The sequence below is a fragment of the Ovis aries genome, chromosome 5 (genome assembly GCF_016772045.2).
Source record: "Ovis aries strain OAR_USU_Benz2616 breed Rambouillet chromosome 5, ARS-UI_Ramb_v3.0, whole genome shotgun sequence".
NCBI lineage: Eukaryota > Metazoa > Chordata > Mammalia > Artiodactyla > Bovidae > Ovis > Ovis aries.
This window is the reverse complement of record NC_056058.1, coordinates 78,462,592-78,489,998: the sequence shown is the minus strand read 5'-3', so window position 1 is coordinate 78,489,998 and position 27,407 is coordinate 78,462,592. Positions and strand designations below refer to the sequence as shown.

General features: G+C 38.1%; 1 protein-coding gene across 2 annotated transcripts in view; it reads right to left on the bottom strand.

The window, feature by feature from the left end:
• The window catches only part of MSH3 (mutS homolog 3), a 190,506-nt gene that overhangs the window by 24,435 nt on the left and 138,664 nt on the right, over positions 1-27,407 (bottom strand). For both annotated transcript variants that reach the window (XM_042250722.1, XM_012178913.4), the window contains exon 20: positions 14,817-14,974. In XM_042250722.1, coding sequence (XP_042106656.1) covers positions 14,817-14,974 — 158 coding nt within the window. The remainder of the gene's footprint in view (positions 1-14,816; positions 14,975-27,407) is intronic.

The window sequence follows — 27,407 nt, the reverse complement described above, 5'->3', positions numbered from 1 at the left end:
AAAAACAGATACATAATCAATGGAACACAGTAGGAAGCTCAGAAATAAACCCATGCACCTACTATGGTCAATTAATCTATGATAAAGGAAGCAAGAATACACAATGGAGAAAAAACAGTCCCTAGTCTCTTCAATAAGTTGTGCTGGGAAAATTGGACCATTACATTTAAAAGAATTGAAAAGACTGAAATTGGAATGTTTTCTAATACCATTTCAAGTCATTTTCAACTCTTTGGGACCCCATGGACTGTAGCCTACCAGGCTCCTCTGTCTATGGGATTTTCTAGGTAAGAATACTGGAGTGGGTTGCCATTTCCTTCTACAGGGGAATCTTCCCAACCCAGGGATCAAACCTGAGTCTCCTGCATCGTAGGCAGATGCTTTACTGTCTGAGCCACCAGGGAAGTCCAATACCATATACAAAATAAATTCAAAATGGTTGAAGACCTAAATGCAGAAACAAACACTACAAAACTCCTAGAGGGAAACATAGGCAGAACACGCTTTGACATAAAATGCAGCAATATCTTTTTAGATACATCTCTTAGAGTAACAAAAATAAACAAATAGGACCTAAAAACTTAAAAGCTTTTGCACAACAAAGGAAACTGTAAGCAAAATGAAAAGACAACCTACAGAATACAAGAAAATATTTGCACATGATGTGATTGACAAGGGATTAATTTACAAAACATACAAAGAGCTCATATAGCTCAGTTAAAAAAAAAAAAAGTACACAATTAAAGAAGGAGAAGACCTAAGCAGGGGTTCTTAATTACAGAGTCTCAAAAGCTCCTTCATCATACTGGTAACACTTGAATCTCCAGGGAATCTACATTTCGGGGACATGCCTGGAATCTACACTTAAAATTAAACCAATTCAAACCCTCAGGTGACTCTGAAGCATAAAATTCATACAACCACTTCCCATCAAAAAGATGAAGTGAGATATCTCCTGTTTGGCAGACAAAGCTATAGGAGCTAAATAAACCAGAGAGACACTCATAAGGTAACATTTCTGATGCGAATAAAATTCTCAACAGCCCACTCATTTAGTAAAATATAATGTGGTTTTTAGTGCTAGTATTCACTACCAACTAGACAAACACATACTGACTCAAGATGTTTTCTTTCTATTCAACCAGGATATATATTTTTTAATAAAGTATAAATACTCCACAGTAGGTACTCAATCAATATGTCCTGAATTAAACCAAATTGGGCAAACAGACCAGTTATCATCCACACAGCCAAAAGCAAACATTTAAGATAATTTAATTTAAGTATCTGAAGACCTATTACCTTCAAATTCTCTCTCAAAATAAACACACTGGAGCTATTCTGGTTACACAGCATTGCTGAAACTGAGGGCCATAAGAAAGAGTTCACGTGGGGAGCACGGCACGAAAATTACTAAGCAGGGGCCACTTAATGTAAATACCCCTTTCTACCAACATTTAACTGTCATAAATAGACATAAATTATGCTGAGAGAAGCCAATTGTTTTGTTTTAAAACTAGACAATAATTCATCATTTTTCTAAAACTTAATTACTGAGTCTAAAGCACTGAATAAGGTTTAAGTTTGCATTTATCAGGATAACAAAAAGTAGATCTTAATTCAGTGATGCACTCAAAGATGTTAATGATCTTTGGAAATAAATGTCCAGAAATATTTTACTGATGAGCATATATATCACAATACACTGATATAAATATACCAATTATGGCCAAATGAATATGTTTGCGAAAATTCTATTTTTAAAAAATGCTTCTTATTCAGAGAAAGGTTCAACATTCAACATTCATATGAGGTTACAACATTCATCCCAGAGCCTCTTGTTTATAGCTTTTCATGCGTTTATTTAGTCTTCTTATAACACAGCACATAGTAGGTACTCAATAAATATTTAAGCAAAACATGAATTTAGTCCTAGTGTTATAAATATCCAATTAATAATGCAAAAATAAACAATTTAAAGATACAGCCTGGAGCCACATGTTATGTATATATGTTAGATTTTAGTATTTTTTCCACTGAGCACGAAAAAGATTTGAAGTGATTTGGAATAATAATATATTTATAACAGAAGAGTTTCAATGAATAGGAAAGTAATATTACAAGCCATACAGCAGAGTCTCAAATTTGAACAGCAAATATAGCATGAGCCTTTAAAATGCTAAATTTAGGGTCTCAGGCCAAAGATTCCAATATAATAGGTCTGTGACAGGCCTTATGAGAAAGTAGCATTTTTAACAAGAATCTCTGATTCTGATGTATCTGTTCTCAGAATCATGCTGTAGAAGTACTCATGGGAGAAATGGTCCCATGTAAGAAGAGAAGGGGAAAAACAAACCCTGAATTTGTTTCCACATTTCTGCCTTGAATTTACCTCTTGCCTTCCTGGCAATCAACACAAAAAGTAATTAAAGAGGAAGCAGCCATTGGCTGAAAACAAGAGGCCTGGCGGTTTGTTAGGGAAGGTCAATAAATTGCTTCAAATCTCTTTGTAAACAGGCAGTGTATGCACATGAAGGAAAAAAGTTCCTTAGCATTAATAAAAAGTGATTTATCAGATGGTACTTTATGTAAAACACATTAAGTAACAGGAATGAAAATGTCTTTAAGAGCAATTTTAGAGAATATAGAGAAACATCATCAAATGGGTATTCTTATTCTAATTCATTTTAAAGCATCAGGAAAAATTTTACACACTGCTGATGGGATTCTAAACTGGTCTAGCCTCCTTGAAGACCAAGACAGATGCACTTTCCTTATACTCTACCATCCCACTGCTAGATAAAGTCCAGAATCAGCAGCCTCACTTGTGTACTACATGTGTGTAAGACAAGTATCAGCACTTTTGATATTTGCAACCAATTTGGATATTAGATATTAATAAAGAAAAATGGATAAATTATGGTACATGCATACAGTAGACTACCACAATTAGAGAAAAATGATTGAACTAGAATTATATGAATCCATAACAATAAAGTTCATAAATAAAACACTGAGGGGGGAAAAGCCACTTATAGAAGTTTAAAAACATGCCAAATAATTCTGTGTATTGTTTCAAAACATACCTATATTATAAAAATACAGAGAAATTCATGGGGTAAAAAACAGAGTCAAAAAGGGCGGTTACTCTGGAGCGAGTGGAGACGAATGGGACCAGGGAGAACTAAGGGTTCAGCTGTATTGGCAATGTTTTATTTCTTCAGGAGAGTGAAAGTTACATAGGGGATTGCAATATGTCTGAATAATTTCATAATAAATAAACAAAAAATGTGAGGGCATAATATTAAACCATACCCTAGTAAAAATTTAAAACCCTAGGGATACAACTGAATGTGGTCCACACAGACTCCTTTCCAACGGTAACAAGAACAGAAGGTGAGGACAAGGAATGGATAGGGAACAGGGCCCTTTCTACTAGAGCAGTGCAGTGCATCCCAGATGGAGCTTTCAGAGGCTGAAGAGTTCAGGGAACCTCTGCACAGCAAATATACACCAGCCAATAACAGCGTGATTCTAATCCATGTGAACTGATAGGCAACTCAGGTCCTCCACAAATTAGGAAATAAAAGCAAGCTAAATAACAATAATGCTTATATTAACATAATTGGATTTTCCTGGTAGCTCAGATGGTAAAGAATCCACCTACAATGCAGGAGACCTGGATTTGATTCCTGGGTTGGGAAGATCCCCTGGAGAAGGCGATGGCTACCCACCCCAGTATTCTTGCCTGGAGAATTCCATGGACAGAGGGGCCTGGCAGGTTATAGTCCATGGGGTTGCAAATAATCGGATACAACTAAATGACTAACACTAACATTTTAAAAAAAGAAGATTTATGTATACTTGTAAATTTGCAGAAAATTGTATAAAGAACCATAAATAGATGCTGGCCTGAGGAGAAGGTAAAGATTTCACTTTATACCCCCATTACATCGCAAACAGTTTCGTAAGAACTTTCTGTTCAGTTCAGTTCAGTTCAGTCGCTCAGTTGTGTCCGACTCTTTGTGGTCCCATGAATTGCAGCACGCCAGGCCTCCCTGTTCATCACCATCTCCCAGAGTTCACTCAGACTCATGTCCATCGAGTTCGTGATGCCATCCAGCCATCTCATCCTCTGTCGTCCCCTTCTCCTCCTGCCCCCAATCACTCCCAGCATCAGAGTCTTTTCCAATGAGTCAACTCTTCTCATGAGGTGGCCAAAGTATTGGAGTTTCAGCTTTAGCATTGTTCCTTCCAAAGAAATCCCAGGGCTGATCTCCTTCAGAATGGACTGGTTGGATCTCTTAGCAGTCCAAGGGACTCTCAAGAGTCTTCTCCAACACCACAGTTCAAAAGCATCAATTCCTCGGTGCTCAGCTTTCTTCACAGTCCAACTCTCACATCCATACATGACCACAGGAAAAACCATAGCCTTGACTAGAAGGACCTTAGTCGGCAAACGTTATAATTAATCAACAGAACTCTCCAGCAAGGGCTTAGGGAAAACGTGTCTCAATCTTGGCCACCTTCAAAACCATCTGGACACATGAAAAATTCAACTTCCAGACCCCACCCCAAATTAGAACCCCTGAGGTTAGGGTCCAGTACCAACATATTTTAAAAGCTCCATTAAAAAGAATCCAATGTACACAAAGGGAGGAGTTAAAATGCAAATGGCAATGTTTCTGTTATGAAAATCAAAACCACCAGGTATACTGATCTCACAGAAAGCCATTAATTCCTAGTAGGAAGAACTAGGGCTACTCAGAGGTTTGGTTAAAACTTTGGAAACATAAGATCTGATATGTTGTTGGGAAGCTTTAAAGCTTCAACCCCAAATTCTATGCAACTGAGTTAGGAAGAGAAGTTTACCCTGGGAAAAAAGTATTCCCAGACAACAACCAAATACACATTTCAGTAGACTCCTAGGAAACATCTCATTTTGACTGATACTACCCTAAATTGGTGGAGAACGCAATGGCAACCCACTCCAGTACTCTTGCCCAGAAAAATGCCATGGACGGAGGAGCCTGTTAGGCTACAGTCCATGGGGTCACTAAGAGTCGGACACGACTGAGTGACTTCACTTTCACTTTTCATTTTCATGCATTGGAGAAGGAAATGGCAACCCACTCCAGTGTTCTTGCCTGGAGAATCCCAGGGACGGGGGAGCCTGGTGGGCTGCCATCTCTGGGGTCACACAGAGTCGGACACGACTGAAGTGACTTAGCAGCAGCAGCAGCAGCACCCTTAATTGGGGGGGGGGGGGTGTTGGGGAGGTATTTACTTAATTACATGTTTATTTCAGAATTTAAAATATATTCATAAACCCAAGGAAAAAAGTCACCATAATGCCATATTCTTGACAATGATTTTGGAACAGAGCCTTCTATCTAGATGGTTTGCACTGCATATATTTACATATATAATTTCTCATACAAAAGTGGAATCATACCGAATGCCAGGCTCTGTAACCAGCTCTTTTTCATGTATTTTAACAAAAATATTCTTTTATGTAATACTACCTCTGGATGGGTCCACCAAGACCAGGTAACTATAAAATGTATCTTCAAGTAGCTGAATAAACTAATGTATTTAAAGGAGTTATCAGAATGAATACTACTATACTGGGCTTCCCAGGCGGTGCTAGTGGTAAGAACCTGCCTGCCAATGCAGGAAACACAAGAGACATGGGTTTGATCTCTGGGTCGGGATGATCCCCAGGAGGAGGGCATGGCAATCCACTCTGGTATTCTTGCCTAGAGAATCCCATGAACAGACAGCCTGGGTGGGCTACAGTCTATAGCATCACAAAGAATCAGACAAGACTGAAGCAACTTTGCTGTTGTATACTGAAACAACGAATTTAGTGTGGCAACGTTTACAGCTCAGGTGTTGTCTTATGCAGTGACTGGTTACTACTCGAGTTCCTTGAGGCTTCCCCTGGTTCCTGAGCTCCAGGCGTACCTTCATGCCATCAGTGTGGAAGAAGAAGCTCACATCTCATGTGAACACCCACCGTGTCAGCTGCTGCTGCTGCTGCTGCTGCTAAGTCGCTTCAGTCATGTCCGACTCTGTGCGACCCCATAGACGGCAGCCCATCAGGCTCCCCCGTTCCTGGGATTCTCCAGGCAAGAACACTGGAGTGCGTTGCCATTTCCTTCTCCAATGCATGAAAGTGAAAAGTGAAAGTGAAGTCGCTCAGTCAGGTCCAACTCTAAGCGACCCCATGGACTACAGCCCACCAGGTTCCTCCGTCCGTGGGATTTTCCAGGCAAGAGTACTGGAGTGGGGTGCCATTGCCTTCTCCGACCGTGTCAGCTACTTCTTGAATAACAAGAGGAATGGCTCTTTCACCATTCCATTTTGTGGGGCTAGAGCCTCTGGGTCGATGATTCTTACCTGTTTCACATCCTGAGAGTTTCAAAAGAGTAAGTGACCAAGGGGGTTATATTTGGTTAACGTCTTTCAAGGATCACAACTAAGACCAGAGATTCATAGTGGTTTCACATCCTTTAAAAAATATTCTCAAAGCCTGTAAAGCAGATATTATCAAACCTTTGTTTTATAGGTGTCAGACCTGAAGCAAAGTTTAGGAAAGGAGTGCTACACTAACATACACATGAAGCCAGACTTTACAATCCAAAATACTAATGACACAGACTCTAGAAGAAGGAACAAAACTCAGATTTACTGAGCACCTATTATATGCCAGGTGGCTTATATACTTAATTTTTATTTCTCACAATAATCTATGATTTAAGCAGTATTGTAGGAAACAGGAAGAATAAAAGAAAATCAGGCCCTGGTAAGTACCACAAAAGAAACCAAAGAGCCTCTTGATGAAGGTCAAAGAGGAGAGTGAAAAAGCTGGCTTAAAGCTCAACATTCAGAAAACTAAGATCATGGCATCCAGTCCCATCACTTCATGGCAGACAGATGGGGAAACAGTGGGAACAGTGGCTGACTTGACTTTTCTGGGCTCCAAAATCATTGCAGATGGTGACTGCAGCCATGAAATTAAAAGATGCTTACTCCTTGGAAGGAAAGTTATGACCAACCTAGACAGAATATTAAAAAGCAGAGATATTACTTTGCCAACAAAGGTCTGTCTAGTCAAGGCTATGGTTTTCCAATAGTCATGTATGGATGTGAGAGTTGGACTATAAAGAAAACTGAGTGCCAAAGAATTGATGCTTTTGAACTGTGGTGTTGGAGAAGACTCTTGAGAGTCCCTTGGACTGCAAGGAGATCCAACCAGTCCATCCTCAAGGAGATCAGACCTGGGTGTTCATTGGAAGGACTGATGCTGAAGCTGAAACTCCAGTACTCTGGCCACCTGATGCGAAGAGCTAACCCACTAGAAAAGACCCTGATGCTGGGAAAGATTGAGGGCAGGAGGAGAACAGGACAACAGAGGATGAGATGGTTGGATGGCATAACCAACTCAGTGGACATGGGTTTGGGTGGACTCCAGGAGTTGGTGATGGACAGGGAGGCCTGGTGTGCTGTGGTTCATGGGGTCACAAAGAGTTGAACATGATTGAGCGACTGAACTGAATTATTGATAAACTGGATGCTAAAAGGCATGAGACTCTTGGAACAAGTCCAGAGGGAACAGTTCATAATCTTGAAAACAAGATATGATCCTGGGGTTGGAAAACCAACCCCAGACTGTTTCTCAACTGGCGTCTCAGAGTCACATGTTTTACGTATCTGGTGGAAAAATCTATAGATAAGAATATTAGTCTTAGTTATCTATTTGTTATTGATTACTATTTCCTAATTACTCAATGGTTAATGATCATTTTGTTCTTTGGCCCTGAAGGCCACATGAGTTATAGTTTAATTCCCCGCATATTCTTTCATTCACAGCTGAAAGTATAATAAAGCTGGCTTGGATTCAGTTTCGGCACCTTCACCTTGGAGCAGTGTTGGTCCCCTGATCCTCGCTTTTCTCTGAATTCTTGTGTCTCGTTTCTCATTCTCTCGCCGTATAGCGCTTTTGAAAACCTTGTTTGTCGAGCTGGTCTCGACACAGTATAATCTCCATTTTTATAGGTGATAAAATTGAAACACTGAAAAGTCAAGTAATTTAGTAAAGGTCACATAGTTGTTAAGTGGAAAAGTGGGATTTGTACTCAATTATAACACATCTTTTTTTTTTTCTCTTTAAATAAAAGGACACCATACTTCTTTCAAGGCCCTAGGTAAAGTAACTAGTGCATGGTCAGGAAATTGGTTAATTTGGGTGCAAACCTGCATTTTCTGGCTCTAAAGCTTCCATCCTTTCCCAATACTAACCTATCTACTTCCATCTTCAGTCCAGTTCAGTTCAGTTGCTCAGTCGTGTCCGACTCTTTGCAACCCCATGGACTGCAGCACACCAGGCCTCCCTGTCCATCACCAGCTCCCACAGTTTACCCAAACTCATGTCCATTGAGTCAGTGATGCCATCCAATCATCTTATCCTCTGTCATCCCCTTCTCCTCCTGCCTTCAATCCTTCCCAGCATCAGGGTCTTTTCTAGTGAGTCAGCTCTTCACGCCAGGTGGCCAAAATAATGGAGCTTCAGCTTCAGCATCAGTCCTTCCAATGAATATTCAGGACTGATCTCCTTGAGGATGGACTGGTTGGATCTCCTTGCAGTCCAAGGGACTCTCAAGAGTCTTCTCCAACACCACAGTTCAAAAGCATCAATTCTTCAGGGCTCAGCTTTCTTTATAGTCCAACTCTCACATTCATACATGACTACTGGAAAGACCATACCTTTGACTAGATGGACCTTTGTTGGCAAAGTAATGTCTCTGTTTTTTAATATGCTGTCTAGGTTGATATTATCAAGAGATAAAAGAATCCTGGTGACCCATCCAGAACTGGCCAAAGTCTTGGGTTTTATTCTATTTACGTCAAGTTAATCCAGCACCCGTTTCATGGATGCTGTCAAAAGACACAAAAATCCTGAATCAGAGACAAAGGACTTATTACTCATGTTGGTTTGCATCAGCTGTTAAGCGCCGTAGGGAGAAGGCAAAGGGCTCACCATGGATGCTGATACTGTGCATGTAGTGGGTCGTTAATCAAGCAGAAACTCTGAGCTTGAGGATTGACTACTTGTACAACAAACAGAAACCAGCTTCCTCATTGAGGGGAGATGTCACCTCTTCTCTCAATATTGCTTACTGCAAGTCTACCTCTGACAAAAGCCTAGGTAGGGAGAAATCGGGTTTTCTTGGTATACTTAGCAGGTACATGCAGAGACACTCAGGCCCATGGCAGACTGCTTCTATCAATATAAACATGACCCTGAGGTCCATGAAACAACAGCTACTTAAAGGGTAAAGCATTAAGAGAATGTTCCATATTTATGTGTTTAAATCTTTATAATCTATTTATTTCTTTACTTCTTTAACTGATTCACAGTTACAAGTTTGCTAATTAACCAGTGTTTTAAAGCTGTGCTCAATCATGCAGTATAAAAGACCAGTATCTCTCTCTGTTTCAGACAGATCTAGAGATCCAAATAGATTTAGATTTGATTTGTTTGCCCTGAATTCATAGCTTGTGTTACAAACTTTTACCTAATGTTTGGTTGTCTCTCTTTTCATGACATTAGCAGCCATTTCTAATTATTGCCTAGATGTATAATGACATTAGGGACTGAAAAAAAAAGGGGGGGGAGGGTGATATTCTAATTCCACTATTCCCTCTTTGCTAGCTGGAACAGTGCTATAAAGGGAAAATTCTTCTCATCATCCTTTTGGAAAGACATGGTAGCTGCTTGATTCTCCCCTTTATCTTTAAATTCTCATTCTCCAAAGTGACTAATGACTTCTTGTTTTAAATATCATGAATTCATTCTAATATCTTCCAAGGTGACCGATGCATCTTTTTTTAGAATCATAAATTCATGGACATAAACATACCCCACTGTACATCCCTCTTAAACATGTTCAAGTTACCACTCAAATACAAAACAAGTCCCTTACTGGATTTCTCACCTCCTCTTCCCAGCCGATCTGCTCCAGTGTCATCTACTAACTCTATTTCCTAACCTCTCACTTACTGTCGAACCCTCTATAACTGGAGGGTTAAAGTTATAATCTCCCACTACCCACACATAATGGTTCTTGCAAAGGTCACTCCTGTTCCAGTTCAGTCGCTCAGTTGTGTCCAACTCTCTGCAACCCCATGAATCACAGCACGCCAGGCCTCCCTGTCCATCACCAACTCCCGGAGTTCACTCAGTTTCACGTCCATCGAGTCAGTGATGCCATACAGCCATCTCATCCTCTGTCGCCCCCTTCTCCTCCTGCCCCCAATCCCTCCCAGCATCAGAGTCTTCCAATGAGTCAACTCTTCACATGAGGTGGCTAAAGTACTGGAGTTTCAGCTTTAGCATCATTCCTTCCAAAGAAATCCCAGGGCTGATCTCCTTTAGAATGGACTGGTTGGATCTCCTTGCAGTCTAAGGGACTCTCAAGAGTCTTCTCCAACACCACAGCTCAAAAGCATCAATTCTTCGGCGCTCAGCTTTCTTCACAGTCCAACTCTCACATCCATACATGACTACTGGAAAAACCATAGCCTTGACTAGATGGACCTTAGTCGGCAAAGTAATGTCTCTGCTTTTGAATATGCTATCTAGGTTGGTCATAACTTTCCTTCCAAGGAGTAAGCATCTTTTAATTTCATGGCTGCAATCACCATCTGCAGTGATTTTGGAGCCCCAAAAAATAAAGTCTGACACTGTTTCCACTGTTTCCCATCTATTTCCTATGAAGTGATGGGACCGGATGACATGATCTTCATTTTCTGAATGTTGAGCTTTAAGCCAACTTTTTCACTCTCCACTTTCACTTTCATCAAGAGGCTTTTTAGTTCCTCTTCACTTTCACTAGTCACATCCATTTTGCTAAAACCAAGATGGACTTCTGAAGCTTCATCTCATTCAACTACTGTGGACCACTTCTTCCTTGAAGCACTCTTCCCCATGCTCCCATGATACTGTGATGTCCTGGTTTTTCCCCCTACCTCTCTGGTTACTCCTCCTCTGTTGGTTTTTCAAGCTTATTCTTCTTACTCAGCCATGGCATGTTGGCAGTTCTAAGGCTCAATCTTGGAACACTGTCTTCTTCACTATACTCCCTGCCAACAAGATCCCATTCACACCTAGGATTTCACTCCCCACTTACACAAAGATGTCTCACAACAAATCTATATTGTTACCTTTCCTCTCTCCCTCTGAACTCAAATTTTATATTCAACTGACTACATGACAGCTTTCTAAAGGTCTAAGACTGTTTCTGCCTACCACATACAGATATAAAGTCAATACTCAGTCATCAAAAAGAATGAAATAAGCCATTTGCAGCACCATGGATGGACCTAGAGATTATTATACTAAGTGAAATAAGCCAGGCAGAAGAAGACAACTATCAGATATCACTCATATGTAGAATCTAATTTTTTTAAATGATACAGATGAACATATTTACAAAATAGAAACAGTCTCACAAATTTCAAAAACAAACTTATGGTTATCAAACAGGAAACATAAATTAGGAGCTTGGGATTAACATACACATACTATATATAAAATAAATAACCAACAAGGATCTACTATATAGTACAAGGAACTCTACTCAATATTCAATAATAACCTATATTAAAGAATCTGAAAAAGAATGGATATGTGTATATCTATAACTGAAGCCAGAGAAGGCATTGGCACCCCACTCCAGTACTCTTGCCTGGAAAATCACACGGGTGGAGGAGCCTGGTAGGCTGCAGTCCATGGGGTCGCTAAGAGTCAGGAACAACTGAGCGACTACCCTCTCACTTTTCACTTTTCACTTTCATGCACTGCAGAAGGAAATGGCAACCCACTCCAGTGTTCTTGCCTGGAGAATCTCAGGGACAGAGGAGCCTAGTGGGCTGCCGTCTATGGGATCGCACAGAGTTGGACAAGGCTGAAGTGACTTAGCAGCAGCAACAGCATAACTGAAGCACTTTGCTGTACACCTGAAACTAACAACACTGTAAATCAACTATACTCCAATAAAATTAAAAACAAAACTAAAGTCAGGATCCATGAAAAAAAAAAAATCATCCTCTTCCAGTAAATGACACCATTCTTCAACCAGATGCACAAACTATTCTCATCTCTGAAAATTCCACTTATTTATCTCAGCCTCATACCTATCTATCATCAAGTCCTGTTGATTTATCTTCTAACTGCCTTTCAATTATGACTCCTTTCACTTTAACACTACAAACCCAGTTCAAACTACTGATACCTCTCACCAAGGCCACTGCAAAGGCCTACTGATAACATTGGTCTGATCAACTGTGTCCTTTCTCCAAATATCTTCTGCATTGCAGCCAGTGTAGAGGTGATCATGCGAAGCCTTTCAGTGGTTTCCCACGGCTTTTACACAGACTCCTAACATGGCCTACACTCTGCGTAACTTGCCTATTTTCTTCTTCATGTCTTCATTGAAAAAGTGCTCCCCTAGAGAGCAACCATTTAGTCCGTTGTCTATGTGGTTTTTTTTTTTTTTTTTTTTAATGTGAAAGAACTTTGCACATGCTGCTTCCTTGGTCTGAAATGCTCTTTCTTCAATTTAACTCCTCCTTCACACACATATCACTTGCTAAAGGGAGCCTTCCCCTGACCTTCCTGACCAGATCAGATCCCATTACCACAGGCAGTCACAGCCTCTTTACACAATCTTTGTAGACTTGTCGTATCTGTAGTTTTACATTTCTTTATAGGATTTTTGGTTTATGCTAATCTTCTCCATCAGGTAAATTTCATGGGAACAGAAACTATGGTTGCTTTGTATTCCGAGCGCTTGTCATGTTAGATGTCAAGTTAGTATAAGTTGGATGAATGAACAAGTGAAAACAAATGGATAAATACCCAAGTTTGTTGAAATTAATATGTGTTGTCCTTTTCCAGAAGGCTTATGTTTGCTCTCACTGAATGCACTTTATATACATATTTTATGTACACAGAACAGTGTCTATTCATTGATAAGAATGTTATTATATTAATATTATAAATATGTTATTATCATAAAGGTTAGTTGTTGTTATCACTGAATTCATTCCTTGTGGCAGAAACTATTTTCTGGTTACTTCTGAATCTATTCCTGAACATCCTGTCCCTTACCTAACTCCATTATAAAACTAGACAAAATCAAATTCATAACTTGTTTCCCTTATAATTATCGCCATGAGACACAGTTCTGGTTAGTGAAATATAAGTGAAGCTTTCTGGGAAGCTTCCAAAAAGGTATGGACTTCCTGAAAAACAGAAGTCTTTGCATTCCTTTTCCCCTTTTTCCTCATGCAAATATCAATGTGATATCTAGATTCACAGTAACTATCTTGCAGCTATCAGGAGAAGACAACCCAACTGCAGAGCCACTAAAGCACCAGAAGGGGCCACCTGCTTCAGGCCTGCTTGCTCAATGAGAAAAGTAAAACCTATTTTCTTTTCTATTACTTGTCTAGAAAAATACTCCTGATATTCTGCTAACTAGATTTTCTTCCAGACAAATTACCTTACATGGACCAAGATATTTTTCCTCTTTCTTTTTATTTTCCGTTCTTTATATCTTTTTTCTCCTAATAAAATTTCTCTGTCAGTCTCCCTAATAATGTAACCAAAATAAAATATCTAGTATATTTTTCTTAGGAAACAGAAAATTAATTGTAATTTTTAAAACTAAAGGAAGATTTTTTAAATTTCTTGAAAGTGAAAGATAGTCATATCCGACTCTTTGTGACCCCATGGACTTTGTGACCCCATGGAATTCCCTAGGCCAGTATACTGGAGTGGGTAGCCTATCCCTTCTCCAGGGGATCTTCCCAACCCAGGAATTGAACTGAGGTCTCCTACATTACAGGCGGATTCTTTACCAACTGAGCTATCAGGAAGGCCTAGTTAATTTACAAATATATGGAAATCAAAATAACATCTGTCTGGTGATATGGCATAAAACATAATCTAAGCTGCTTTGCTTTTGCTCATTCTTAGATATAAAACCAAATTTTAAAGTATTCTAATGTCTATTCAAATACATGAACATTAGCATGTGATATATTCTGATGTGTTCAAGGGTCAAATATTAAATAAGCAGGAAAATAAATCAGATACTCTATAGACATACTTTGACTATGTGCTATAGACTATATTTATTTTTTCCTAAAAATTAAGTGTAGGAAATATAAATAATACTTTAAGAACTCATAAATCTGAATAAGTAGATTAAACTATGAATCTTAACACATGGGACCAGGATATTTCACCTATATTCCAAATATGGCATATAATTTAGGTTTATATGTTGAGGGTAAGTCTTAGCCTCATGTTATGTCCTTAGAGCAAAAAGGAATATGAATTAAATTATCTGGGGCCAGTGCCTTTTCCAGTCTGTTCTCAGTTCCCCATCTATAAAACAAGGAAGGTAGACCACCAATAAAACATGGATAGCAGACTTCTCTACAGAGCCTAGAAACCAAGTCTCCAAACTCTCTACCTCTGATTGATCTTCTACACATGATTTCCTTTAAAGAAAGAGCTCAGTAACTAAAAATAACTTGGAAACTATCGGACAAAATGATCTCCTAGGTCTCTTCTGATATTAGTTTCATGATGAAGTGATTTCTTTAAACTCCTAAATTCTAAATAGCAAAATCCTATACAGCAAATCTGTTCAATTAAATATGTACATAAGAAAATTCATGTGACAATGTGGTCTTGATTTATTGTCAGAAATACATTCAAATAGAATTTGTGTTTTTACCTTGTGAAAATGCCATCCACAATTCCAATTGTTGCTTCCTCTGCAGGTACATAGGAGCCAACCTGAGCCATGACAGTAATCAGTGCAACCTGTTTTATATACGAGCTTTTTCCACCCATGTTTGGTCCAGTAATTATCATTACTCTCTCCGAGTCCCCCTAGAAAATTAAAAGGCAATTTCACTTATTGTACCAGAGGGGCTTCTACATAATAGCTATAATTTATTCCATAAATGGGAATGTATTAGGCAAAGATTATGCTGTGGTATTTAAATGTCACCCATTAAGCATCACAAAGGGAAAGAAGCTCTCTGTCTTCAGTTTGAACTGTGATATTACAGAACAGTGAATTCTCAGCAGTGCACAAGGTTGTTTCGGAGTATAACAAAGGAAATAACAAGAATCAACCTAGATGAGATAACCCCTATGGTTTTCTCTTTAAATAATCATTAATCTGCTTATGAGTGTCCTTTATATTACTTACATTTAAAATCTATCAATTTCCATATGTTCATCTTGAAAATTACAGGTATTATACATCTAACTGCAGAAGGCCTAGTCTGAATTGGTAGCACATGATATTTTCAGTTATAGATTTTAATATAGATAGTAAAGAGATTGATAATACCAAGTTCTAGGTATCAATTTTATCAGCATTTAATTACTCACTGACATTTCACCAGAGTAAAGTGAAAAAGGCAGAAAAGCTGCAATAATTGCTATGATTAAATTTCTAGAACTTACCTGTATTAAACAATTCTAGTACTTGCCAAGTATATCCTAAGAGAAACCATCCAAATGCAGTCCTCTACAGAGGAGTCAGCCTTAGGCATCCACGTGCTTTACTATGTGAACACAACGCCCTTGGCAATACCTGCCTGGTCAAGAGTAGCCAATCCATTAACTGACCAACAGCCTAAGAGAAGACATAAACGTCTTCTGAAACTAGGCTCATCAAATCATCTCTTGGGAGTTGAAATTGAGAACCATGGAGTGCCTGCGTGCATGCTCAGTCACTTCAGTCATGGCTGATTTCTTTGAGCCTCTGCGGACTGTATATAGCCCACAAGACCCCTCTGTTCATAGGATTTTCCAGGCAAGAATACTGGAGTGAGTTGCTTTGCCCTCCTCCGGGGATCTTCCTGATGCACGGATGGAGTCCGTGTTTCCTGTGGCTCCTGCATTGCAGGCAGATTCTTTACCACTGAGCCAGTGCAGAAGCCCCAAGAACCATGGAGAGGATCAATCTATTGATAACCAGAGAAGAGGTTGATAAGAAAGGCAGAATGAAGCTACAAGGCACTGGGGACCGTAAATGAGAAGTTATGAGGAACCAAAAGGTATGACATGGGTAAAAAGAATAATTAGCAATGATTAGGAAACAAAAAATAGAGAAGAGCCAAGAGGAGGTGAGATGCCTCATGCAAATAATGGGGGTATCAGATTAAAGCATTATAAAGCCTTACAACTGAGGGGATAAAAAGTAAACCTATTCCATCTCTAAGTTGAAAAAGTGAAGTGTTAGTTTCTCAGTTGTCTGACTCTTTGCAACCCCATGGACTGTAGCCCCCCCAGGCTCCTCTGTTCATGGAATTCTCCAGGCAAGAATATTGTAGTGGGTTGCCAACCCTTTCTCCAGGAGCTCTATCCAACCCAGGGATCGAACCCACAGTCTTCCACATTGCAGGCAGATTCTTTACTGTCTGAGCCACCAGGGAAGCCCTGAATGATAAAACTTATTATCAAAAATCTTTTAATTTTTCTACAGATGTTAAAAAATAATTACCCTATTATAAACAAACATTTGGCATATGAAATGCTTTGAAAATTCAGATTAAATGAGCAGGGTTCTTTTAAAAAATTTATTAAAATAATGTAATAAATAGAAAACAATCCAGTATATATTAAAGATTTTATATCTGTAATTAAAAATCCTTCAACAAGAAAAACCCAAACCGAGATAACTTTCCCAATAAGGACAGGGAAGCCTGGGGTGCTGCAGTCCATGGGGTCGGAAAGAGTTGGACACGATTGAACGACTGAAAAAGAAAATCAAAAAAAATAGTATCAATCTTACAAAAACCATTCTAGAGAATAGAACAATAGGGAACTCTTCCCAAATCATTTCTGAAAGCCACCATGATCTTGACATCAAAACCTGACAAGAGCATTACAAGAAAGAAAACTTACAGGTCAACTTCATCCACAAACACAAACACAAGACTCCTCAATAGAATATTAATAAGACAATCCAAAGATATATAAACCATTTAGAATTTTTGAAGAAAATAAGATTGGTTTAATATTCAAAAGGCAGTTAATGTAATTCACCACATTAACAAAATAAAGAAATTAAACATCCATTCATTTTTTAAAATGTAGGAAAAGGAAATAAAAGATATAAGGATTAGAAAGAGAATAATGAAACTGTCATTACTCCTATATGTCATTACTATGTTACCAGAAAATCTAAAGTGATCTATGAAAATTATTAGAATCTACAAATGAATTGAGCAAACGCTTTAGGTACAAGTTCAGTTTTCAAATGTCAAGATTATTTCTACATTTTATCAACAAGTAACTGGAAATTTTTAAATGATCTAATTTACCACAGTATCAAAAGAAATCAAATATCTAGGAATAAACCTAATGCAATGAACAAGATTTCTACAGAGAAAACCACAAAATATTATTGAAAGAAATTGAAAAAGGTAAACAGTTAAAAAAAGGTTTCTTTTAAAACAAATTTATAAAAGCTTTTGAAGGCTTGATGCTTTTGAACTGTGATGTTGGAGAAGACTCTTGAGAGCCCTTGGACTGCGAGGAGATCAAACCAGTCAATTCTAAAGGAAATCAGCCCTGAATACTCACTGGAAGGACTGATGCTAAAGCTGAAGCTCCAACACTCTGGCCACCTGATGCAAAGAACCAATTCATTGGAAAAGACTCTGATGCTGGGAAAGACTGAAGGTAAAAGGAGAAGAGGACGGCAGAGGATAAGATGGGTTAGACAGCATCATCGAATCAATGAACACGAACTTGAGCCAACTCCGGGAGATAGTAGAGGACAGGGGAGCCTGGCATGCTGCAGTCCATGGGGTCACAAAGAGATGGACATGACTTAGCAACAAAACAACAATAACAACATTGATCAAAAGATGTCATTAAGAGAATAAAAAATTATAGAATATATGATATACTACTATATATTTCCCAAAGCCTTGGATGTAGTATACATAATGAACTTCCAGAAATCAAAAGAAAGACAAACTTCAAGAAACATGGTAGAGAAAAAAAAATTTAAGTGACAGCAGAAAAAACCACGAATGACCAGTAAGATGACAGTCTACTTTAAATCATTCAGAAAACACAAACCAAATCAGGGAGACAACATTACTTCATTAAATGGCTACAGTTAAAACTAAAAACTGTCAGTATTAAGCTTTGGCAAAGATGGAGGACAACTAGAATTTTTATATACTATTATTAGGGGAGTAAATTGTATACTATTTTGGAAAACTGCTTGGGAGAGTCTACTAAAGCTGAAAGTACACATATCTGAATAATTCTGCTCCCAGGTACATGTCCAACAGAAGTGTACGTGATGTACATTAAAAAAAAACATGTAAAAGAATGCTCACAGCAATACTTTCATAATAGTACCAAATTGGAAGTAACTCAAATGTTTACCAACAGAACAGAAAAGTTATATATTTATACAATGAAATTCTCTATGACAATGTAAATATGCAATATGGAAAAAAAAAGGATGAATCACATAAAACCAATGTTGAATCAAAGAATCCAGACACAAAGAATACATATTGTATGTTTCTATTATATAAAGCTCAAAAATGAGAACAAAAATAACCAAATTATTATTCTTCGGTAAAAGAAATTAGGAGAGTGGTTACCCTCTAGAAGGGAAGGAGTTATTGGGAGGCCCTCCCTTTCTCTACAAGTGGAGATTTTAGAATATGTTCCTTCCCATACTATTCTTCCATTTCTTGACCTGGTTTTGGATACTTATATGGGTATACTTTGTGAAAATTCATTAAGCTGTACACTTACGATTTGTACCTAACTCTGTATGTTATGTTTCAATAAAGGTTATCTTCAAAAGGAAATGAATACATTCTCACAAATTAACCTACATGCAATACAACTGTAGAAGTTAATTCTGAAATTTCTTTGATAGAGTTAAGTCAATTCAACTTTGAAGAATGAGCTGGGAGAGGAGACTTTGTAAAGCTATAGTAATTAAAAGTGCAGCACTGCTTTAGGAACAGGTAAACAGAGAAGTAACAGCAAGCCTGGACACAAACCTATATTGGCACGTGTATATGTGAGAGTTAGGATCACAAATAAGCAGAAAAGATACCACGCTCAATAAACAATGGTGGGGTAACTGGGTACTCATATAATAAAAGTCAGGCTTGAATCTCACACAGCCTCTAAATCAATCCAGATGGATGAAAGAAAAAATATGAAAAGCAAGCAATCTTTTAGAAGAAAACATGGAAGAACAAGTTAATGACATGAAGGTAGGGAATAATTTACTGTCAAGATAGAGTAAGCAATATAAAAATATAAATCATACAGGAAAAGACTAATATATTTGATTAAATTTTTAAAACCTCTGTTATTAAAAGCAGTCACCAAACACAAAATGAAAAGGCATATAACAAAGAAGTAGTGCTCCTACTTATTAGGACCATCAAAACAATGGAAAAATAGGCAAAGGACATAAATATATTATATACACAAAGGCCAAAAAGCATCTATCAGAGAAAGGAAAATGAAATCAGCAGCATTTTTCAAGGGACCAACACGCTATTCCTCATAGTCATATAAGAAAAAAAAAAAAAAGAAATATTAATGGTCAAAATTTCTGAAGGAACAATTTTTAAGAAATAACTTTTTACATTCATCATACTATCAAAAAGTTTAAAAGTCTGCTTTCATAGCATGTTCGCAAGAACGTGGAGAGCAATTTGGAAATGTTTACTGAAGCTAAAGAGCCCATACACTGGTCTACATGACACAGTGATTCCCCTTTTAGAAATCTAGGAAAGTACACAAGCACTCAAAAAGACATTTATAAAGCTGTTCAGTGTAATACTGTTTGTATTCATAATAGACAAAAAAATGGAAAAAATCTAATTGTCTATCATTAGGAAAATGAATTGATCTACTTTGTATAATAAAACAATTATTTACAATGTAGAATACAATTGTATTGGGGTATATTTATGTACACTTTAAGTATATACAAAAATAATTATATTAAGATACATCTATATCAAATAAAAGAATAAAAACCATCCATTATGATGATAAATAACACCAGGATAATAGTGAGGATAGGAGGTGAAGAGGGAGGAAAAGAGATGGCAGTTAATTACATATGACCTTAGCTATATGTGTAATCTTTTACTCACTTCAAAAAAACCTTAATTTTTACAAAATGTCAGTCTTTATGATATTTGAGTGAAGGGTAAATGAGTATCTATTACATAGGTTTCTGTACCTTCTCCTTTGTTTGAAATATCAGGTAGTTAAAAGTTATTTAAGTGAATTACCTTAAGATTTAATTATTTATTCACGGATAATCATGAACAAGGAGAAGGCAATGGCACCCCACTCCATACTCTTGCCTGGAAAATCCCATGGGCAGAAGAGCCTGGTGGGCTGCAGTCCATGGGGTCACAAAGAGTCAGACACGACTGAGCAACTTCACTTTCACTTTTCACTTTCATGCATTGGAGAAGGAAATGGCAACCCACTCCAGTGTTCTTGCCTGGAGAATCCCAGGGACGGAGGAGCCTGGTGGGCTGCCGTCTATGGGGTCGCACAGAGTTAAACACAACTGAAGCGACTTAGCAGCAGCAGCAGTCATGAATAATCAAGTAACTCTTTACAAAGACACTAGTATAACTTATGAAAAATTCACAAGTTTCAAACAACATTTTGTTATTTGGACTTCTTAGTGTATTACACAAAACACAAGTACTACAGAAAAGCACATAGTGGAAAATGAAAGAATACAGCACAAAGCAGATAGCCCACAGAAGGGTTACTCCCGCCATGCTAAGGCCCCCCTTGAAGGCCTGGTTTATGGAGCTGCCTGAAGCAGAACTACCCAACTCGATGAGCACAAGAGGGTAGCCAAGGAAATGTGGGAGTCAAATTTTTGTTTAAATCAGTAATTTAGGGAAGCTATGAGACAAAAGAAAATGAACACCTTTTATCTGGTAGACACCTTACTCTTTTCAACATCTTAAAAAATAAGTAATTATATTTATTCTTCAATTCTGTTTTTCCTTCCAAACAGAATCAATAATTTGACAGAGTATCTTAAAAAATCTTAATTTAATAACCAAATAATTTAGTAAATAAGATATACAGTGATAAAGCAAAATAAAATAGAAAAATAATGTTTGTAATTAGAAGACAGTATCGGTTTCTGGCTTTCATTCAGTTCAGTTCAGTTGCTCAGTCATGTCCGACTCTTTGCGATCCCATGGACTGTAGCACGCCAGGCGTGCTTGTCTGTCCATCACCAACTCCCAGAGCTCGCTCAAACTCATGTCCGTCAAGTCGGTGATGCCATCCAACCATCTCATCCTCTGTCGTCCCCTTCTCCTCCCACCTTCAATCTTTCCCAGCATCAGGGTCCTTTCTAATGAGTCAGTTCTTTGCATCTGGCCAAAGTATTGGAGTTCAGCTTCAGCATCAGTCCTTTTAGTGAATATTCAGGACAGATTTCCGTTAAGATGGACTGGTTTGACTCCTCACAGTCCAAGGGACTCTCAAGAGTCTTCTCCAACACCACAGTTCAAAAGCATCAATTCTTCAGTGCTCAGCTTTCCTTATCATCCAACTCTGACATCCACACATGACTACAGGAAAAATAGCTTTAACTATATGGACCTTTGTCAGTAAAGTAATGTCTCTGCTTTTTAATATGCTGTCTAGGTTTGTCAGTATGAAAAGACTTTCATTAACAAGGTACAATCTCATCTTCTCATCTGTAAGAATGAGTAATAGAAATCCTGGCCTTACACAAATTTTGTGAAATTTAACTAAATAAGAAAAAAATTATGTGAAAGTCCTTCAAAATTATAAACACTAATAATTTTTGTAAATCATTGTTTCTTAAAACTAAGCCACATGAAGAAAAAAGTTGCAACACACTCTAGAGTATCTGAAACAGCAAAAATGAACAAAAGGCAATGAAAGTTTTTTTGCCTTAGACTTTTTTTTTTTTTACAATACTGTATTGGTTTTGCCTTAGACTTAATGTAAAAGTCAAATGTGAAACTTACTGGAAGAGTTTGATAAGTAAAATAAGCATGTGTATGCATGGGGTCGCAGAGTCAGACATGACTGAGCGACTGAACTGAACTGATGGCATGTACACAAATAGAAATGTTACTTTCTTTTGGATTTAAATTGCATGTAAATTAGTGAAAAATGGATAAGCAACTCTGGTACTTCCTATTATTTTCAAGAGGAACGACATTTTTCTTCTACACTTAACTACACAGAAACTGCTGTTATTTAGAACCACCTTGAATACTTTGTCTCTCCTTCAATACAGGACAGCAAAGCTTTTAATTTTTTATTTCAGAGCCAACTGATACACAGAAATCAATTCTTTGTATTTAGCTTCTCCAAGCCTTTCTTTCCTCACCTGTAACATGGGAAGAAAGGCCTGGAGAAGCTAAGCATCTTGGCCAGTAACGCAGAGCCAACACAGTAGCTAACATCCTGACAGATGTCTCAAAGGGAACTTCCACTCAGTGACAAGAAATCACAGTCACTGCTAAATAGGAGGAGTGCTCCCCTAGCTCTGGGCCAGCATCCTTGGATTCCTCACTGGATAAACTACAGTAATGATCAATCAGTATCCATGAAGTTATAAGATGCAAAGAAGGGAAAAAAAAAAAAGTTGTCTAATGTTAATTTCCAAGACTTGAATATCAGCTAGTTTTCTGCAAAAACTGTCTTCTTCCTTGACAGGTACAGATATTCACATCCATCCTTTAAAAAGAATCATGGTAGAACTATTTATATAATAGTTGCAGACTGATGAAAAGTTTGACAGTTTCAAAGTGTTTTATTCCCTGAAAACATCAATCAATGGCACATTATAGTAGAGGACTTCCCTGGTGGTCCAGTGGTAAAGAATTCACCTGCAAATGCAGGGGAAATGGGTTCAATCCCTGGTCCAGGAAGATCTCACATGCTGTGGAACAACTAAGCCTGTGTGCCACAACTACTGAGCGCAAGCCCGAGAGCCTGGTTACTCTGCAACAGGAGAAGCCATCACAATGAGAAAGGCACGCACTGCAGCAAAGAGAAGCGCCCACTTGCCACAACTAGAGAAAGCCCATGCACAGCAACAAAGCCCCAGCACAACCAATAATTATAATTATAATAAATAATTTTTTTAATAGCATGTTACAGTAAGAGACTCCTTAGTGAAAGCTCTGTCCAGGCAAGCTCTCAGCCAAATTTTTATACTTTTCACTCTAGGTGCCTGTCAAATAGAAAGGGGGAGAATGAGGCTGGAGAGTTTAGGCTGCATGCTACGATACCAAGATAAAAGTCCAAATCTTTTCGACATCTCCATGCTTTCCAATTTACATCCTACTGAGAGCTAGTGGTGACTTAACCCAACCCCTGCACTTTATGGATGACGAACTCAAGACCCAGTGAGGACGGTGGCCTATCCAGGGATGACAGTACACTAACAGCAAGGTAGGATTTGAATTTACCTCTCCCATCATGGTTAGGCACTCTCCCACTACACCCATGTACCAAAAAGTGGTAGATGATGAGAATTTATTTTTTTAAGGAACAGAGAAAGTGCTAGAATAGAAATTATTTCTGGCCAGATGGGGAAGGCTTTAAGGAGGCAGTAGCATTTTGGGGGCCTTGAAGGCTGAGTAGTGCAAACAGTGAAGATGAGTGAGACAGGAAAAGAAACAGGAACATTCTGTATCACGGAACAGTTTAAAAAGCGATTATCCTTGACACTCAAACTGTGAAGAGTTTTATGTTATCAATCTATAACAAAGGAGGCAAGAGTATACAATGATGACAGTCTCTTCAATAAGTGGTGCTGGGAAAACCAGATAGTTACGTGTAAAAGAACTAAATTAGAACATTCTCTAATACAACAACACAAAAATGAACTCAAAATGGATAAAAGACCTAAATGTAAGACTGGATACTATAAAACTCTTAGAGGAGAACATAGGCAGAACACTTCCTGACATAAATCGCAGCAAGATCTTTTCTGATCTACCTCCTAGAGAAACGAAAATAAAAACAAAAATAAACAAACAGGGCCTAATAAAATTTAAAGGCTTTTGCACAGCAAAGGAAACCATCAACAAAACGAAAAGAAAACCCACAGAATGAGAGAAAATATTTGCAAACAAAGTGACTGACATGGGTTAATTTCCAAAATATACAAGCAGTTCATACAATTCAATAACAAAACAAACAACACAATCGAAAAATGGACAGAAGACCTAAATAGACATTTCTCCAAAGAAGATATACAGATCGCCAATGGGCACATGAAAAGATGGTCAAAACTGTCGATTATTAGAGAAATACAAATCAAAACTATAAGGTACCACATCACACCAGTCAGAATGGCCACCATAAAGAAGTCTACAGAAAGCAAATGCTGGAGAGGTTGTGGAGGAAAGGGAATCCTCCTACACTGTTGGTGGGAATGTGAATTGATACAGTCACTAGGAGAATAGTATGGAGGTTCCTTAAAAAACTAAAAATAGAACTACCATATGATCCAGCAATCCCAGTCGTGGCCAAATATCTAGAGAAAATCATAATTCCATAAGATATATGCACACCAATGTTCACTGCAGAACTATTTACAATAGCCAAGACGTGGGAGCAACCTAAATGTCCATCAGTGGAGGAATGGATAAAGAAGATGCAGTATGTATATACAATGAAATATTACTCCACCATAAAAAAGAACAAAATAATCCCATTTGTAGCAATGTGAATGAACCTAGAGACTGTCATACTGAGTGATGTAAGTCAGACAAAGACAATATCATATGATACCATTTTTATGTGGAATCTAAAGAAATAGTACAAATGAACCTATTTACAGAAGTTGAGTCACAGATGTAGAAAACAAACGTCGTTACCGGGGGGAAGAGCGGGATAAATTGGAAGATCAGGGTTGACATATACACACTTGTATATAGAATAGATAACCTATTAAGAACCTAATGCACAGCACAGGGAACTCTATTCAATACTCTGAAATGACCAGTAAGGGAATAGAATATAAAAATAGAATCTAAAAAAAGTGTGGATACATATGTACATATAACTGACTCACTTTGCTGAAGAGCAGAACTAATACAACACTGTAAATCAACTATACTCCAATAAAAAAATTAATTTAAAAAAGAGTGAGAGAAAAACATTGATTTTTTTTTTAAAGCAGTTATACAAGATGTCCTTCTTTAACTCACTGTTTCAGAATCAGGAAGAAAGGAGACAGAAGCAACAGAAAACAACACTGAAATGCCATTAATGTTTCCTTCAATCATTAACAATATATCTGATGATTATGCTATGTGAAAAACACATTTATAGTGATTCTCACTGAAAATAAACTAGAGACTGGCAGAAAAGACTTTGTACAACCAATGCTGTAAGAAAGATCCATAAAGAGACTCTTCAAAAATGATACAAATGAACTTATTACAAAACAGAATAGACTCACAGACACAGACAACAAATTTATGGTTACCAAAGGGGAAGAGGTAGTGGGGATTAATAACTGTAGATAGTCAAACACAAAGATATACATTTATATCTGTATACAGAGATAGATATTAAAAAAAAACTATATCATTTTGCTATACATGTGAAACATTGAAAATCAACTATACTTCAATAAAAAATAAAAAGAAATGGAAAGGTCACAAAGAATCAGGTAGGAAAAGAAGAAAAGTCATCAGATCAGGATCTAGGCCCCTGGGAAAGGACACAGAAGAGAAAAGGGATCCTTCCTGGGGAGTGATCCGGTCAAGCCACATACTGGGTATCCCGACCTGGAGTACAACACCAGGAAGACAAGTCCCCTGAGCTGCTTAGAAAGCCAGCGGTACTAACAGGAAGGCCTAAAGAAACCTAGCAACATAAATAAACCCCATGCATGCATGCTAAGTCACTTCAGTTGCGTCTGACTCTGTACGACCCCATGGACAGCAGCCCACCAGGCTCCTCTGTCCACAGGATTCTCCAGGCAAGAACACTGGAGCGGGTTGCCATTTCCTTCTCCAAATAAACCCCAAGGTAACCACAAATCAAAATCCTACAATAAATAAACAAAAATTAGAGAGAAAGGAAGACAAGCATAACACTAAACAAGAATCATCAAATCAAAGGTAGGTAAAATAATAAAAGAACAAACTACAAAAACAATCAGAAAGCAATTAACAAAACGGCAGTGACAATAAGTACATGTGCGTGCATGCATGCTCAGCTGCATCAGTAGTGTCTAACTCTTTGTGACTCTATGGACTCTAGCCTGCCAGGCTCCTCTGTCCATGGGATTCTCCAGGCAAGAATATCAGAGTGAGCTGTCATATCCTCCTCCAGGGATCAGACTTGAGTCTCTGTGTCTGCTGCACTGCAGGTAGATTCTTTACCCACTGAGCCTACCAATAATCACTTTAAATCACAATGAACCAAATGCTCCAGTCAAAACACACAGGATGGCTAATGAGATTTTTAAAGTAAGGACTCATCTATTTGCTGCCTACAGAAGACTTGCTTCAGAGTTAGAGACACACATATTGAACATGAGGGTGAGAAAGATATTTCATGCAAATGAAAACAAGAGAGTGGAGGTAGCAATATTCATAACAGACTAAACAGACTCTGAAACAAGGTCTATAATAACAAAAGACAAAAAAAGGGCATTATACAATGACAAAGGAACTAATACAAGAAGAAGCTATAACACTCATTAATATTTTTGTACCTAATACAATACAGTGGTGTTGGAGAAGACACTTGCGAGTCCCTTGGACTGCAGTCAATCCTAAAGGAAATCAACCCTGAATATTCACTGGAAGGACTGATGCTGAAGCTGAAACTCCAGTACTTTGGCTACCTGATGTGAAGAACTGACTCATTGGAAAAGACCCTGATCCTGGTAAAGACTGAAGGTGGGAGGACAAGGGGATGACAGAGGATGAGATGGCTGGATGGCATTACCTACTCCATGGACATGAGTTTGAGCAAGCTCTGGGAGATGGTGGAGGACAGACAAACTGTCCTTCTCTGGGATGTGGGTTTCCCTTGGGTTACACAGATACACAGGGTTCCAGTACTTCCCGGGAATCTTCCTGCTTTGCATTTGACTAACTCTCCTCCTTAGAAATTTACAAGGCAGCAACTATATCTTCCCCTTTCTCCTTCCCAATGTTTATATTATTTATATTTTTTACAAAAACACGAACTAAAACCCCCACCTTTGATTTCTATCAAAAACCCATCCATTACATGAAGAACAAGGATC